Below are 13,172 nucleotides of genomic sequence, written 5' to 3' on the forward strand. Positions count from 1 at the left end.
TTTATCGAAACTTTACAATCGATAACGAGTCTCAAACTATCATCTTTCTTGACTACTACCACTACCGGTGAAGCCCACAAACTGGTTTTCACTGGTGTAATAATTCCATCTGCCTCCATATCGTTCAATAATACCAAAAGTTTGTATCTGAGGCATGGCACATCGCACGCCTTTCGAAAAATTGGCTTATCCTCACGAAGTATTAAATCTGCTTCGAAACCGATTATTGGAGAAAAAAATGCTTTTGTCAAAAATGTTTTTAAATTTTGATTGAATCTCATTCAGGGTTAACTCTTTACTACTTGTATCTTTATTAATAGAAAACACATCAAAAAACTTTTGCCTCCATCCCTCACAGAATATGTCCAGCCAATCTCTTCCCATCAATGGAATAAAATGATGAATAGTATTCAGAACCACTAGCTCCAATAAAGCCCTTTTCCGGTTCAACGACACATGTACCAATGCAATTCCAAAAATTTCTAGCGACGATCCATTAACTACGACCAACTTGCGTTGACTAAGCTTAACAGGGAATTTTCCAAAAAGATTTAAAAATTCACTTTTACCAATCACTGAAACAGCCGAACCGCTATCGACTTCCATTCTAACAATTCTACCTTCAATTTCAGTGTTGAGGAGACAAGGTTCGCTGATACGGTTAACAGATTTAATCATCAAACATGGATAATCACCTATTGACTCGCTCTCAGTGTCGTATTCAACCCTCAACCGCTTGAAGTAGTCATGCACGTTTTCCGAATCCGAGTTGTTTTCAACAAAGTTGACCGAGCTCTTTTGACCATTTTTCATTTGGAAGCAGTTATTTTGCACATGCACTTTCTGCTTGCAAAAATAGCAAATGAAATAAGCATATCTTCCTCTGCTAGTAGACCTACGTTCCGCATCCGAACGACCTCTTTGGTTTCTTCCGAAACGATCGTCATGGTCCCTGTTCCTGCTCCGCGATCTATCCATTTTTCGGTAATTATTGAAACGCCTTTAATGTCTAGAATCGCGATGTCCTAATCGGTACCTCACCGAATTAACACTTTCTGAATTTATCGCCCGAGCTCTGAATGAAACGCGATCCCTATTTTTGATTAATTTCTCCGCTGTTTTCAGAAGTAAATTTTCCTCGTTTAGTAACTGTCGTTGCCAGTCTTTATCATAGATGCCATAAATCAATTGATCGCGTATTGCCGAATCGCGGAACTCTCCGAAATCACATTGCTCTGCTAATAATTTGACCGCTAAAATATAGTTCTCACCGGACTCCGATGAACTCTGCACCCGGCACCTAAATTTATAACGTTAAGACCAAATCTGACTCTACCCTATCAAATCTTTCCTTTAGTTTTTTTGTTATTTCCGCGTATGTCAAGGTTTTCAAGTCGGTAGCAGGATAGAGTAGTTTCAATTCGTTAAACACGGTCATACCACTTAAATTCATGAACAAGTCTTTTTTCTTTTCTTCTGCGATGGAATTTGCAGAGAAAAAGTATTCGAAATGCTCTACATAATTCGAGAAAGATATATTCGGAATATACGGGTCTACTGTTCCCGTCAGCGCCATGTCTGTCACAATTTAAAATGTCTCAACAAAAACTCACAAAAAAGGCAAAAGCAATAAAATGGTTCCGTACCTGCAAGATTACTTCCTTCGCCCCGGCCCAGTTGCGAAGTTTTCCGGCTGTGTCCCCTAGATCCGTTCTGAAGTTTTGGCTAGTTCAACGTCTTACCAGGTAGCTGTAGGACACTTCCACTGCCGATCGACTCAAATCGCCTCAGATTCTTGCAATCCGTCGAAAGTTGTAGCGCAAACACGCCCGCAACACACAATAGCGCAAACACGCCCAAAACAATAGTCAGCGGTTGGAATGGCGTCGCTTGCGACCGGCTATTTCAACAATAAACAAAAAGAAATTAAATCAATAAAAGAATCAATCAAAAGCACACTATAATACAAACACGCGATTATAATACATCTAACTCAAAAGAAAACTTTTCACTTCTACTATTTTAACTCCTTTTGACCTTTACTAACCTTGCCACAAGCTTCCACGATTCGCCGCGTTTCCCGCCGGACGAAATCGGATCTTTATTCCACACGGTCCAGCAAATGCAACTCTTACGGTCCAGTACTCTTCCCTTCGCACAAAGCTTGTCCTCTGCTTCCTTCGATTGTAAATGCCCACAACCGCACCAGATCTGTCCTCTGCTGATCTCTCCGTTCGTTGCTGACTTGGTCAAATCCGTTTTTCACTAATTCCACGTTTACTACACTACTAAGTACGTACTACGTACTAGGACTGCAGATGAATCGATGAACGTTTTTAATGGCAACAATGTTCTAGAAAAATAAAGCAGAGCTATTTATTTTATAGTATTTTTGTACAATGCCAACCAAGTAGGATGAGTATTTAGTATTGTCTGGCTCCTACGAACTTGCTCCATCAGCAACGGCGCTCGATGAAGTAGGGTTGTGTGAGGTTGTGCCAGTTGGTCGTCAGATCAAAACCCGACCACATAAGCGAAGAAAGATCGCCACTCGAGTTCAGTACATTCAAAGTTAATTGTCTATTTTCCGAGTATTGAGCCACCCGGAGTGGAAATTAATTAGCTTAGTAGGGAAAGCACCTGTCTAGCGTACTGGTTTCGTGGGATCAAACCCCACCGAAGGGAGCGGTTACCCTCCATGTTGTGCATATGCATAATTGAGTTTCAGAAATGCCTCTGGATATTTATCCAGGAATTCCACAGGATATTCTCCAGGAATCCTGGAGGAATATCAAAAAGAATTTGTGGAGCAATATCTGAACAAATTCCTGGAGGAATATCTGGAGTATTTCCTAGAGGAACTTCCGGATGAAATCTTGGAGGAATATCCGGAAGAATTCCAAAAGGAATATCTGAAGTAATTGCTAAAGAATTATCCAGAGGAATGTCCGAAGAAGTATCTGGAGGAATATTTGTAGGAATTCATGGAGAAATATCCAAAAAAAATCCTGAAGAATTTTCCGGAGGAATATTCAAACGAATTTCTGGAAGAATATCTGGACGAATTCCTAGAGAAATATTTGTTGGAAATCCTGAAGTAATAATAGAGAAATATTTGGAGGAATTCCTGGAGGAATATCCGGAGTGATTCCTGAAAAAATGTCCCGAAAAAAATCTTGAAGAAATATCCGGAGGAACTGCTAGAGAAAAGTTTGGATGTGTTCTTGAGAATTATTAAGAGAAATTCCTGAAGGAAAATCCGGAAGAATTCCTGTAGGAATATCCGGACGACTTCCTGGATGAAAATCTAGTGGAATTTTTGAAGAAATATCCGGAAGAACTCCTGAAGAAATATCTGCAGGAATTACTCGAGGAATGCTTGTAGGAATTTCTGGAGGAATATTTGGAGGAATTCCTGGAATAATACCCGAAGTAATTCTTGGAAAAATATCCGGAAGAATTTCTGAAGAAATATCCGAAAGAATTTCCTGGAAGATTTACTAAGGTTTCATCTGGAGTATTTCCTTGAATGTTATTTTTTATAAAAGTCGATTTGAAAGCGAGCGGAGAGAAATATTTGTGATGGTATATATCGCAAGACCTTCCTTCTGCCAAACTCCCGTATGAAGGGGGAAGGAAGAATATCAGTGTGGAAGCTGATATATCTCCGCTGGCAAAAGGAAGGTGGTTTGATTTGCTCATATGCCATCGCGCGCGGAAGAGTTTCCTATCGACGAGTACTGTCTCTAAATTTCTAATATGACATCAGCAGCATCTAGGGTAAATGTTCCAATAGTGGAGGAACTAAGCGCGTTCCAACACTATTCATTTTCCCAGAATAATATCGAATCTTATTTCACTTACCTTTAATATGCATTCGAAAGCTCTCCGCTTCTGTTTTAATAATAAAATGCTTCTGGTGGAAGAGAATTCATTTTTCAAGCCTAAAATTACAACTCCAATTACTGGTACAATGTTCCAATAGTCGCGATATTTCTTAATTTGCGTTCTTATAGTTGCGAATCCCATTGTTTGTTAATGGCTCTCGCAACTATAGGTACACTACCGCAACTATTGGTGAATAGACAAAAAAATGTTAAGGTATTTTGATGATATTTACCAGTTTAGAAGGGCTACCAAAGATATTGAAGCTCGGTTCAGAAACTGACAGATATACTAACTGTTTGACAGTTTGGGTTGCTACGATTGATTTGTAAGTTTTGAGTACACAATACTACCGCAACTATAGGAACACCCACGACTATCGGAACTTTTACCCTAGTCGAATAGGATTTTTATTGCGCAGTTCTGTTTTCTTCATGCGTCCGTCTCGTTGCAGCTTACTGAGCTGCCTCAGAGAGAACAAAGCAGAGAAAGACACTGCTGCTGTACTAGAGTTTCCATTTCCCGGCCATTTTCGTTGTCCCGGGATTCGGGATGAACTTGTTCGTATATCCCGGGAAAACCCGGGATCCCGGGATTTTTCGATGTTTCCTTAGAAAACTTAATTTTTAATTTAAAAATGATTTTATTCAATTTTCGTATTTTAGAAAGGCCAGATAATGCAGAGTACAAATTGATATATTATATCAACGAGTACACGATAACGATAACGTTAAATCATCTCACTTTACAACTGTTATCGTTATCGAAGTCGGCGTTAAATTAATGACGATAATTTATCGATTAACAACCCTGGAACAGATTATGGTCCAGGAAGATTTCGGATCTTAAACATAGTGTCGATGGATTATCTACAGAAACGTAATCGCAGTCCGGGATCCATGGATCGGCCGCATAAGTCTCGTGGCATACTGGGATCAAGCTTCTTCTTCTTATTGGCATTACATCCCCACACTGTGACAGAGCCGCCTCGCAGCTTAGTGTTCATTAAGGACTTCCACAGTTATTAACTGCGAGGTTTTTAAGCCAAGTTACCATTTTTTTTGCATTCGTATATCATGAGACTAACACGATAATACTTTTATGCCCAGGGAAGTCGAGACAATTTCCAATCCGAAAATTGCCTAGACCGGAATCGAACCCAGCCACCCTCAGCATGGTCTTGCTTTGTAGCCGCGCGTTTTACCACACGGCTAAGGAAGGCCATTATGCATTGGCTGCCAAAGTCATGGGTACAGAGTTTAGTGGGAGGTTCGAACTTTCGGTAGCTTGCTGGTTGGTCAGTAGGAGTTCAAGCGAAGCTTTGGTCTGGAGCTGGTCAGCAGCAAGAACCAAAAAAATTAGGCAGAGCATCGGGGTCGGACCACTTGTACTTGCGCATGTGCTGGAAAGTTTGTTGTACGAACGTCGATTGGAAGGACATGAATTGGATCAAAAATTGTTTTGAAAGCGAGAAGCTCAGGAAGACTGACTCAATGTTGGGCGGCGCGAGGAGATTAGCAAGGCGATTATCAGCTAGTGTACACAACCTCGCTGTAGACGGGAGATGGGTAGGAAGCAGGCGCCAAATAGATACTTGCATGCATTATATATTTTAAAAGCGTATCAAATCGTCAGTAGATTCTCGAGCAGCACAAGTCAGACAAAAATGGTTGCAGCAACTTGATTGTGACTAAATCTGGTCACATATGAGTTGCAGCAACCTATATGAAGCATGTGTGCTGCTAGGGATTAGCATCATACTCGATTTCATAGAAACAAAATCCCCAAAATCTTTGTTTTTTTAAACATATTTTAAATAAGAAATGATTTACAATCTAGACCTCGTGGCTGTACGGCGCCTGTCGTCTGAGCATATTTTGTAGTTATATGATGTGTATTATGAGTTGAGAGTTCGATTTCCGCTTTAGTCGTGGAAAGTCTTCGATAATCGAAACATTCTTCACTGGTCTACTTAATGTTGAACGATCTAAATCTTTGCCGATTCAGGAATACTCCAGATTTTTCACATTTTCTGATGTCCCATTTTTCCTAGATTCTGGAGCTGGCCTAATCTTCTCAGAATTATTAGACATTCTTGATTTTGTATCTAGATCAAAAAAATCCTTAATTTTCCCACATTCCTCCTTTTAGTTCATTAAAACTACTTAGATTATGGAGATTTCTGCGTTATCCGAAGGCTGACTTTTGTTGATTTTTAAAAAAGGCTGGGGTCTTTAATAGGTAACATAGCCTGGTCATCTGGTCTACGGATTTTGTCCCAGTATTTTTTTAAGTGGCGGAAGTGAAGAGATTTCGACACGAAAAATCAGTTATCCCACTTACCGCATTCAAAATTATAGAAATTATTTGCATTCTAAAAACATTCAAAACTTTATCCTCCAAGTTCAGTAAACTCTTAAGCTCTTCCCTTTTCTTCTGAATCGTTCGGTCTTTTACAGATTTTCTAAAGATCTCATTACAATCATTAGGTAATAGATATAGATTTTGCAAACCGTATGGATTTATCATGGAATGCGGGACATGCGGTAGGCTGAATCCGGGACTGTCCCGCACAATCCGGAACGTCTGGTCACTTTATGTTAATTGTTTAACTTCACGTAGAAGTAATACACTCAAATCATTAATTAGTGTTCTTTGTTTTGTTTGTTTTGTTTGCCTTATTTGTCTGGTATTGTTTGTCTTATTATCTTTTGTATTTCACATCCTTGCTTCACCAGCACTACGATCATCATCTCGAATCCTCCTTATTTGTAACCTTAAAAAAAATATTTGTAACCTTAAAATAAATCTTTTATGATATTTTCCAATGTTGTTCCAGAAAACGCTCATGTTTTCGTATACCTAAATCAGCTGGAGATTGTTTATTTTGATCTCCTCAATTGGTCGGCGCTGCTATGTGTCTCTCGTCGATCCGCTGCACTGTGTATGAGCGCATTTCTGTAAAAATCGACAAAAATAGGCATGGGAGAAATTAAACGATAAAGTTTGCCATATGCTTTAGTATGGAAATCTAATTCATTTTCAAAAAAAAATCCGAAAGTTGTATAAACACTTTTTGCAGTTGAAATCATCGGCAGCAATATCTGCATCACTTGACCCCATGGAGGTTGGCGTTAGCACATCACAAGACGAAAGTGCATAACCGCCATGGGTTGAAGGAAGCCAAGATAAAGGTAGACACCTGCACAGTTGTGTGCATCCCATATTCAAGAAAATTGGATTTGCCTGACGCGTATATGCTTATTGAACCAGATTGGGTGAATACCGACGATGAGGACATTGCAAAAGCCTTGATTGATCTGAGAGATACCGTGGGCTGAACTCCACAAGGTTTTGGAGTACCTTGAGCATCTCGTATTGCTGAAAATTGATCACAGGCATAACGTTCAGAATAGCTCAACTTGTCTGAGTATTCAGAACTATCGAGCAATGTGATTTAGGATTCAAACATGCCGGATTTATTTGCATGCTCTCAGAAGCAAAATCTTCCCAAGGTTTCGGATATCTGGGTCTTCAAGGTATAGTCAAATTTGACCTCTTATATTTTTCATGCATAGCCAACTGTTCACAAGGCAGTTTTGATGAAGAAAGTGGTGACCTATCTCTCTTCTGTGATTTAACATAGCCAATATAAAACGCTAGGCATATATGACCCATCCATCCTGAAAGGATCGAAGCATCAGGGTACGTTGATCGACGATAAGCTCAATTTTACGAGCCACGTCAATTATGCATATCAATGGGCATATTCTTCTTCTTCTTCTTCTTCTTCTTCTTCTTCTTCTTCATTGGCATTATATCCCCCACTGGGACATTGCCGCCTTGCAGCTGTTCATTAAGCACTTCCACCATTAATAACTGAGAGGTTTCTAAGCCAAGTTGTCATTTCTGCATTCGTATATCATGAGGCTAACAAGATGATACTTTCATGCCCAGGGAAGTGGAGACAATTTCCAATCCGAAAATTGTTTAGACCGGCACCGGGAATCGAACCCAGCCACCCTCAGCATGTCTTGTAGATATGAGACGTAAAATTGAGTACATACCTGATGAAATATGAAGAAGCTACTTTTACCGACCAAAACCTGATTCCGCTCGATAGGCCACAAGCAACAGCACCAAATCAACAATAGCAAAAGCCCAAAAATTGCTCCACCTTATTACCACCACCAGCCGATCACACCTCCTCTGGATTGGCTCGTTCCTTAAGCAAAAATTTTCACACCAGTTCTGCCTGATAAACCAAAAAAATCCGAAATTAGCACTGCCTTAGCATTTTCCTCACACCTCACTTTCACAATACATCCGTCTCCCTACCGGGTTCAGACTAGTTTGTCGAAAATATGTGACTTTTACACTAACCATTCTATTTATCAGGGACCGTAGTTCTCACGAGCAAAAAAGCTCCCACAAGCAGATTTTCGCTGTTTTTTTGTTTTCTAAAGAGTATCAAGACCGCCACACCCACCCCCTTTGTTATCTTTCCTTGAGGATAGAGAATGCGGCTTCCAAATTTGGTTGGAATCTGCGTGAAATTGGACGAGCTCCGTGGAATAGTGACCCGAGCAGCACACATGTTGTACACAGATCACAATAGCTTATGTGTGACCCGATTTAGTCACAATTAGGTTGCTGTAACCAGTTTCATTAGACTCGTGCTGCTTGCGGACTACCGCTTCTGCTTTATAAGCAGGATGTCGTGGGTTCAAATCCAGACGCGTCCCTTTTTTACTTTGTATTTCTATCTGTGTTTTACGTTCTACCAAAACGATTCCTACTGTCATAACCGTCCACACTAACAATTCCAAAACCACCCGTGGAACCTAAAAGAGGTCGTAGAGTTCTCTACATCTTCCTTAAGTAGGTGTCCAACTAGCCATCCTTCCCCTTTCTCAGCATTCGCAAGGACGTGGTCAGGACAAATCTCGACTATTGGAGAGTGAATTATTTTCATCTAAGAGATAGTGAATAGTCCCAAATCAATATCTGTGGTAACGGATGAAAGTGATGCTTCTCTCATAAAATAGTCCAAACTTGTACCACCTACGAATATGTGCGAATTGCTAATGCTATTGAAAATTGCTGCGTGAAAATGATCAATCTATTCAGTTTAGCTAATTATATGATTCAAAGTGTGCTTTCATATAGGGGACCGGTTCGCCACTTCATCTCATAGCTCATATTTCCATCCAAGGAATATAGTTTGTTTATTATTTTTATGATTTTTTTCAACAGTGGCACGCATGTTGACAAAAAGATGCGACGAATTTGGTGCCATATTTCTTTGTTTAGCGATGAGTTGGATATATGTACAGTGAGATGGAGATCGGAACATTTCCCCTATATGTTCGGGTTTACCCCGTTTGGCATAATGGACGTTAGGCATAACAGATGTTGGGCATAATGGACATTAGACATACAATGGCCCAAAGAAAAGCCCATGAACAAAATTATGCCTAACGTACATTATACCTAACGTCGCGGACCCTATAAGTTTATAATATGCGTTACTGGCCGTTAATTTGCCCCAATGTACCTTAATAAATGAAGAATCATTGAAAAATATGACGTAGAATATTAAGCAACTTTTAAAAACCCCAAAATACAAAGAAAAAATTTGTTCAAAAAAATGTCCGTATAGTCGAGGTAAAAGTCCATATAATCGAAGTTCTTATAATCGAGATTTCAAAAGACAAACATGAGTATCAATAGTGTCCAATCTACGAAGTACACCGTAACTATGCTATGCTAAAAATTTCATATTTTTTGCATATTGTTTTAGAAAATAATCAAAACATATAAAATGTTGCAACAAATTTGCAGGACAAGCATTATAGAAGTATAATAATCCAATTGAGACGCATAATAATTTAATTAGGTACTTTCAAGTGGAAATTCAGATGCTGTGATAATAAACCGAATCAAATAAAAATAAACCTGGCTCAGTTTCCACAAAATTTAGAATTTTTAGATGGGTGCGTCCGATTTGTAAATTTAAATTTTTGTCTGATGAAATAAGCTGATCCTAATTTTTGTATTTGTCTACCTCTTACAGACCCATCGTAATCATTGACACAGCAGAAGAAACCCTCTTCAATGATAATAATAACAACCAACACCGAGAGCCAAAACCAAAGCTCAACGGTCATCACGAGTACATCCCGGAGGTGGAAGATGACGAACCCTTCTCATTGGAACTATCTGTTGAGTCCCAACGACAAGAGGTCATTCCGACAACTAGCATTTTTGTCCAGAATAACCCATCGCGACAATCTGCCACCTCTTCAACTCTAATCACAAACGACACTGAACTTGATACAAATAGTGCACACAGTGACGCAATTAGTGCTCCTGTTGAGAATAAAACAGCTGTTGATGGAAACGAGTCGCAGCTCGCTGCTGATAAGAGCCAAGTTCAGGTAGATGTCGACAACGACGACGATCGAAAGGTGGAACAGCCCACGGCAGACAACGAGTTGATTGTTTTGGAGCGAAATTCCTCCGCGGTCGAGGGTGCTGTTGATCAGTTGACGAATGACATCGTGGACAACGGTGTGACAGTTTTGGAATCGATTGCGCCAGAAAAGAGTGCGGTGACCGTTAACATGGAAGTGGGACCGGATGTGCCGGAATTGGCGAGGGATGATACCACGGGAGGCCAGAAGGACGTGACCGACGATGACGTGGATCTTTTGGCCGTGGTCGGTGATAGTGTGGAAAGTGACTTCGAGGAACTGGTTAAGGCGCAAATCGAACAGAACGATGACGACAATTCAGAGCAAATACAACAGATTCATGAGCGAATCATCGTTGGAATTGAACGCTCGAGCACCAGCGGTGATGAGGGCGATGTTGAGCTGGGTGGGGTTGTGGAGAAGCATGTCATTAGTGCGGAGGAGGGGGAAAAATCGGATGCTAGTGAAAATAGTGTTGAAACCCAAGAAGATCATCCAGAGGACATTCCTGACGGTGTTTCGGAACCAGCGAAGACGCCCGACGTGGACGAGCAGAACACGGACAATAATCAAGGTGAGTGATTATTTGACGAACTTATCAGCTAATTTTCACGAGGCGGCTGTTATCATGTGTGTCGTAGATGCACTTTATTGTCTGAAATACGCCGGCAATGGCAAACCACAGCGAAGCTTCTGACTGAATCTTCCTTCCTTTTGCAACGGAGATAACGCAAGCGACCTGTTGACCAATTAGAGCTTACGACACGGTTGTTTTGGCGATAAGATAATTTGAGTTAATTACTAATGGCTTTACGTTGGACCGCCAACGTGATATTTTTTCCCTATTCTGGTAACTGGAAATTTCTACTTTTCGCAGAATAATATTTAGAATAAGAACATTTTTTGTTAGTCATAATAGAACCTGTCTATTATTGATAAGAAAATTATGTTGAGCTTTTTAGTGGAATGTTTTCACCTGTCATAAGACGAGTTTATACAATCCCATTGAATTCCACCACTTAATTGTATCTTGACAGATACGTATTTCGACCTCAAAAGTAAGGCCGTCTTCAGTGTCTCGTAGTCGAGTCAAGTACGAGACACTGAAGACGGCCTTACTTTTGAGGTCGAAATACGTATCTGTCAAGATACAATTAAGTGGTGGAATTCAATGGGATTGTATAAACTCGTCTTATGACAGCTGTCTATTATTGTTATTTATTCTCGAAAACGGCATAGCGATTTCATAAAAAAACAATGTTGTTATACAGTTCCCTGCAATAGTGCCGACAATAAACATAAGAGATTAGGAAATTATTTCAAATCATTTATTGCATGCAATAGCATAAAAATAGTACTTGATGGTAGCTCGATAAAGTTCAAGCTCAATGCAGTTAAAACTAATAGCTTAGTTAGTGTGTAACCGAGAGGATATGCAAACTCTCAGTTGCAAACCATGGAAGCTGATCAAAGCACTTCAAATCCCCTGACACAGACAAACCGCTTATTTGTTACATTTGACCCGATTCTGTCAGGATAAGCAAACAAATAGCTCCAGATTTGTTTGCCCTTGTCAAATGTGAAAGCACCGTAACGAATTGAAACTGCACACATCCCTGGGCATCGAGGCAAGGCACTGCCATGCGAACGGATGGATGAACTCCAACGCTAATTGCAACGAGCATACATTCTCCCCCATTACGCTATTATCATTCCGGCACTCATTTCAATGTCATATCCATTAATATCCCCCTACGAGCTGGAAAAGGACTGCACGCCGGTAAACCAGGTTTACAAAGCTTTGCCATTTGTCCCACTTTTTGCCACACCGCGCCGCCGTCATCATCGAGCACCATCCAAACCATTGGCTTGGATGACTTTCGCTCAAACACGTGACTCCAGCGGAATTGGAGCAAATACTAATCCGTCGCCGTCGTTTGACTTGCAGGCTCCCGTCTGTTAACTGCCCATAATGTCGAAAAGTTTAATTGCTCGTTCGACACTGAGACGGTGCAACGTCCCTGCCAGTCAGTTTTCCCTCAGTCAGTCACTGCCAGTGGGGTGCTCAAATCCAGTTTACCGAATGGGATTTTAAATTTTCGATGTTTAATCGAGCCTCAACCAATGAGGAACCAGATTAACAGTTGATCCCACTTTCCTACGGGCAAACATCTGCGCAACAGGTTCATCCCTGAAATGGCTTGTAGAACATACTTTTCGTGGGAGGATACACGTCATGAAAGGCCCCGTGAGCGAGTTTCTTGGGGCTTCATCATCGTCACACAGGTTTCTGGAGGTGTCCAATGACGGAGAGAGTGCGACATGCTGATTTGCGTGATCAGTGCGTGTAAATCTTCCGAGATGAACGTCAGAAACGGTGGAGAGTCACCGTTTCGTAAATGGATCTCTGACAACGAAACATAGGGCAACGCATTGAGCGAATAGTAACAGCAATTTAACGATGGCCATACAAGAGTGATTGTTGGGTCGATGTTGTTTTCAGGGCTAGTAGCGGCTTTTAATACAATATGTGCAAATATATTTTAATTTTTTTACAAATTTCCCGATTTTCCAAGGGTTATTTAATAGAATTTCCAAAACAAACATCCCCGAGTTTTGAAACGGAGAAGGGTTGTTTGGTAGAAATCCATTTTGCCAAAGGCCATAGCCTAAAGTTATTTGGTCGAAAATGTCGTGCCAGGCATTTGGCGTCAGGGACGGTGTGGTGTGTCGTCCTGCTCGAAGTGTTGTTCGGCTGGGAGCATCTTCCGGATGGCCAAGTTACGGAGCTCTCGGGCTGCTAGGGTAATC

General features: G+C 40.7%; 2 protein-coding genes across 11 annotated transcripts in view; one reads left to right on the forward strand and one right to left on the reverse strand.

The window, feature by feature from the left end:
• The window catches only part of LOC134225387 (uncharacterized), a 412,267-nt gene that overhangs the window by 217,509 nt on the left and 181,586 nt on the right, over positions 1 to 13,172 (forward strand). For all 10 annotated transcript variants that reach the window (XM_062705419.1, XM_062705412.1, XM_062705413.1 and 7 more), the window contains one exon: positions 9,962 to 10,935. In XM_062705419.1, the coding sequence (XP_062561403.1) occupies positions 9,962 to 10,935 (974 nt within the window). The remainder of the gene's footprint in view (positions 1 to 9,961; positions 10,936 to 13,172) is intronic.
• On the reverse strand, positions 1,726 to 2,457 carry LOC134219770 (uncharacterized). The gene is made up of 3 exons (XM_062698637.1): positions 2,449 to 2,457; positions 2,048 to 2,244; positions 1,726 to 1,900 (listed from the first exon to the last, which is right to left on the reverse strand). Exons 1-3 carry the CDS (start codon positions 2,455 to 2,457, stop codon positions 1,726 to 1,728), a joined length of 381 nt encoding a protein of 126 aa, XP_062554621.1.

This window comes from Armigeres subalbatus, chromosome 3 (genome assembly GCF_024139115.2).
Source record: "Armigeres subalbatus isolate Guangzhou_Male chromosome 3, GZ_Asu_2, whole genome shotgun sequence".
Taxonomy (NCBI): Eukaryota; Metazoa; Arthropoda; class Insecta; order Diptera; family Culicidae; genus Armigeres; species Armigeres subalbatus.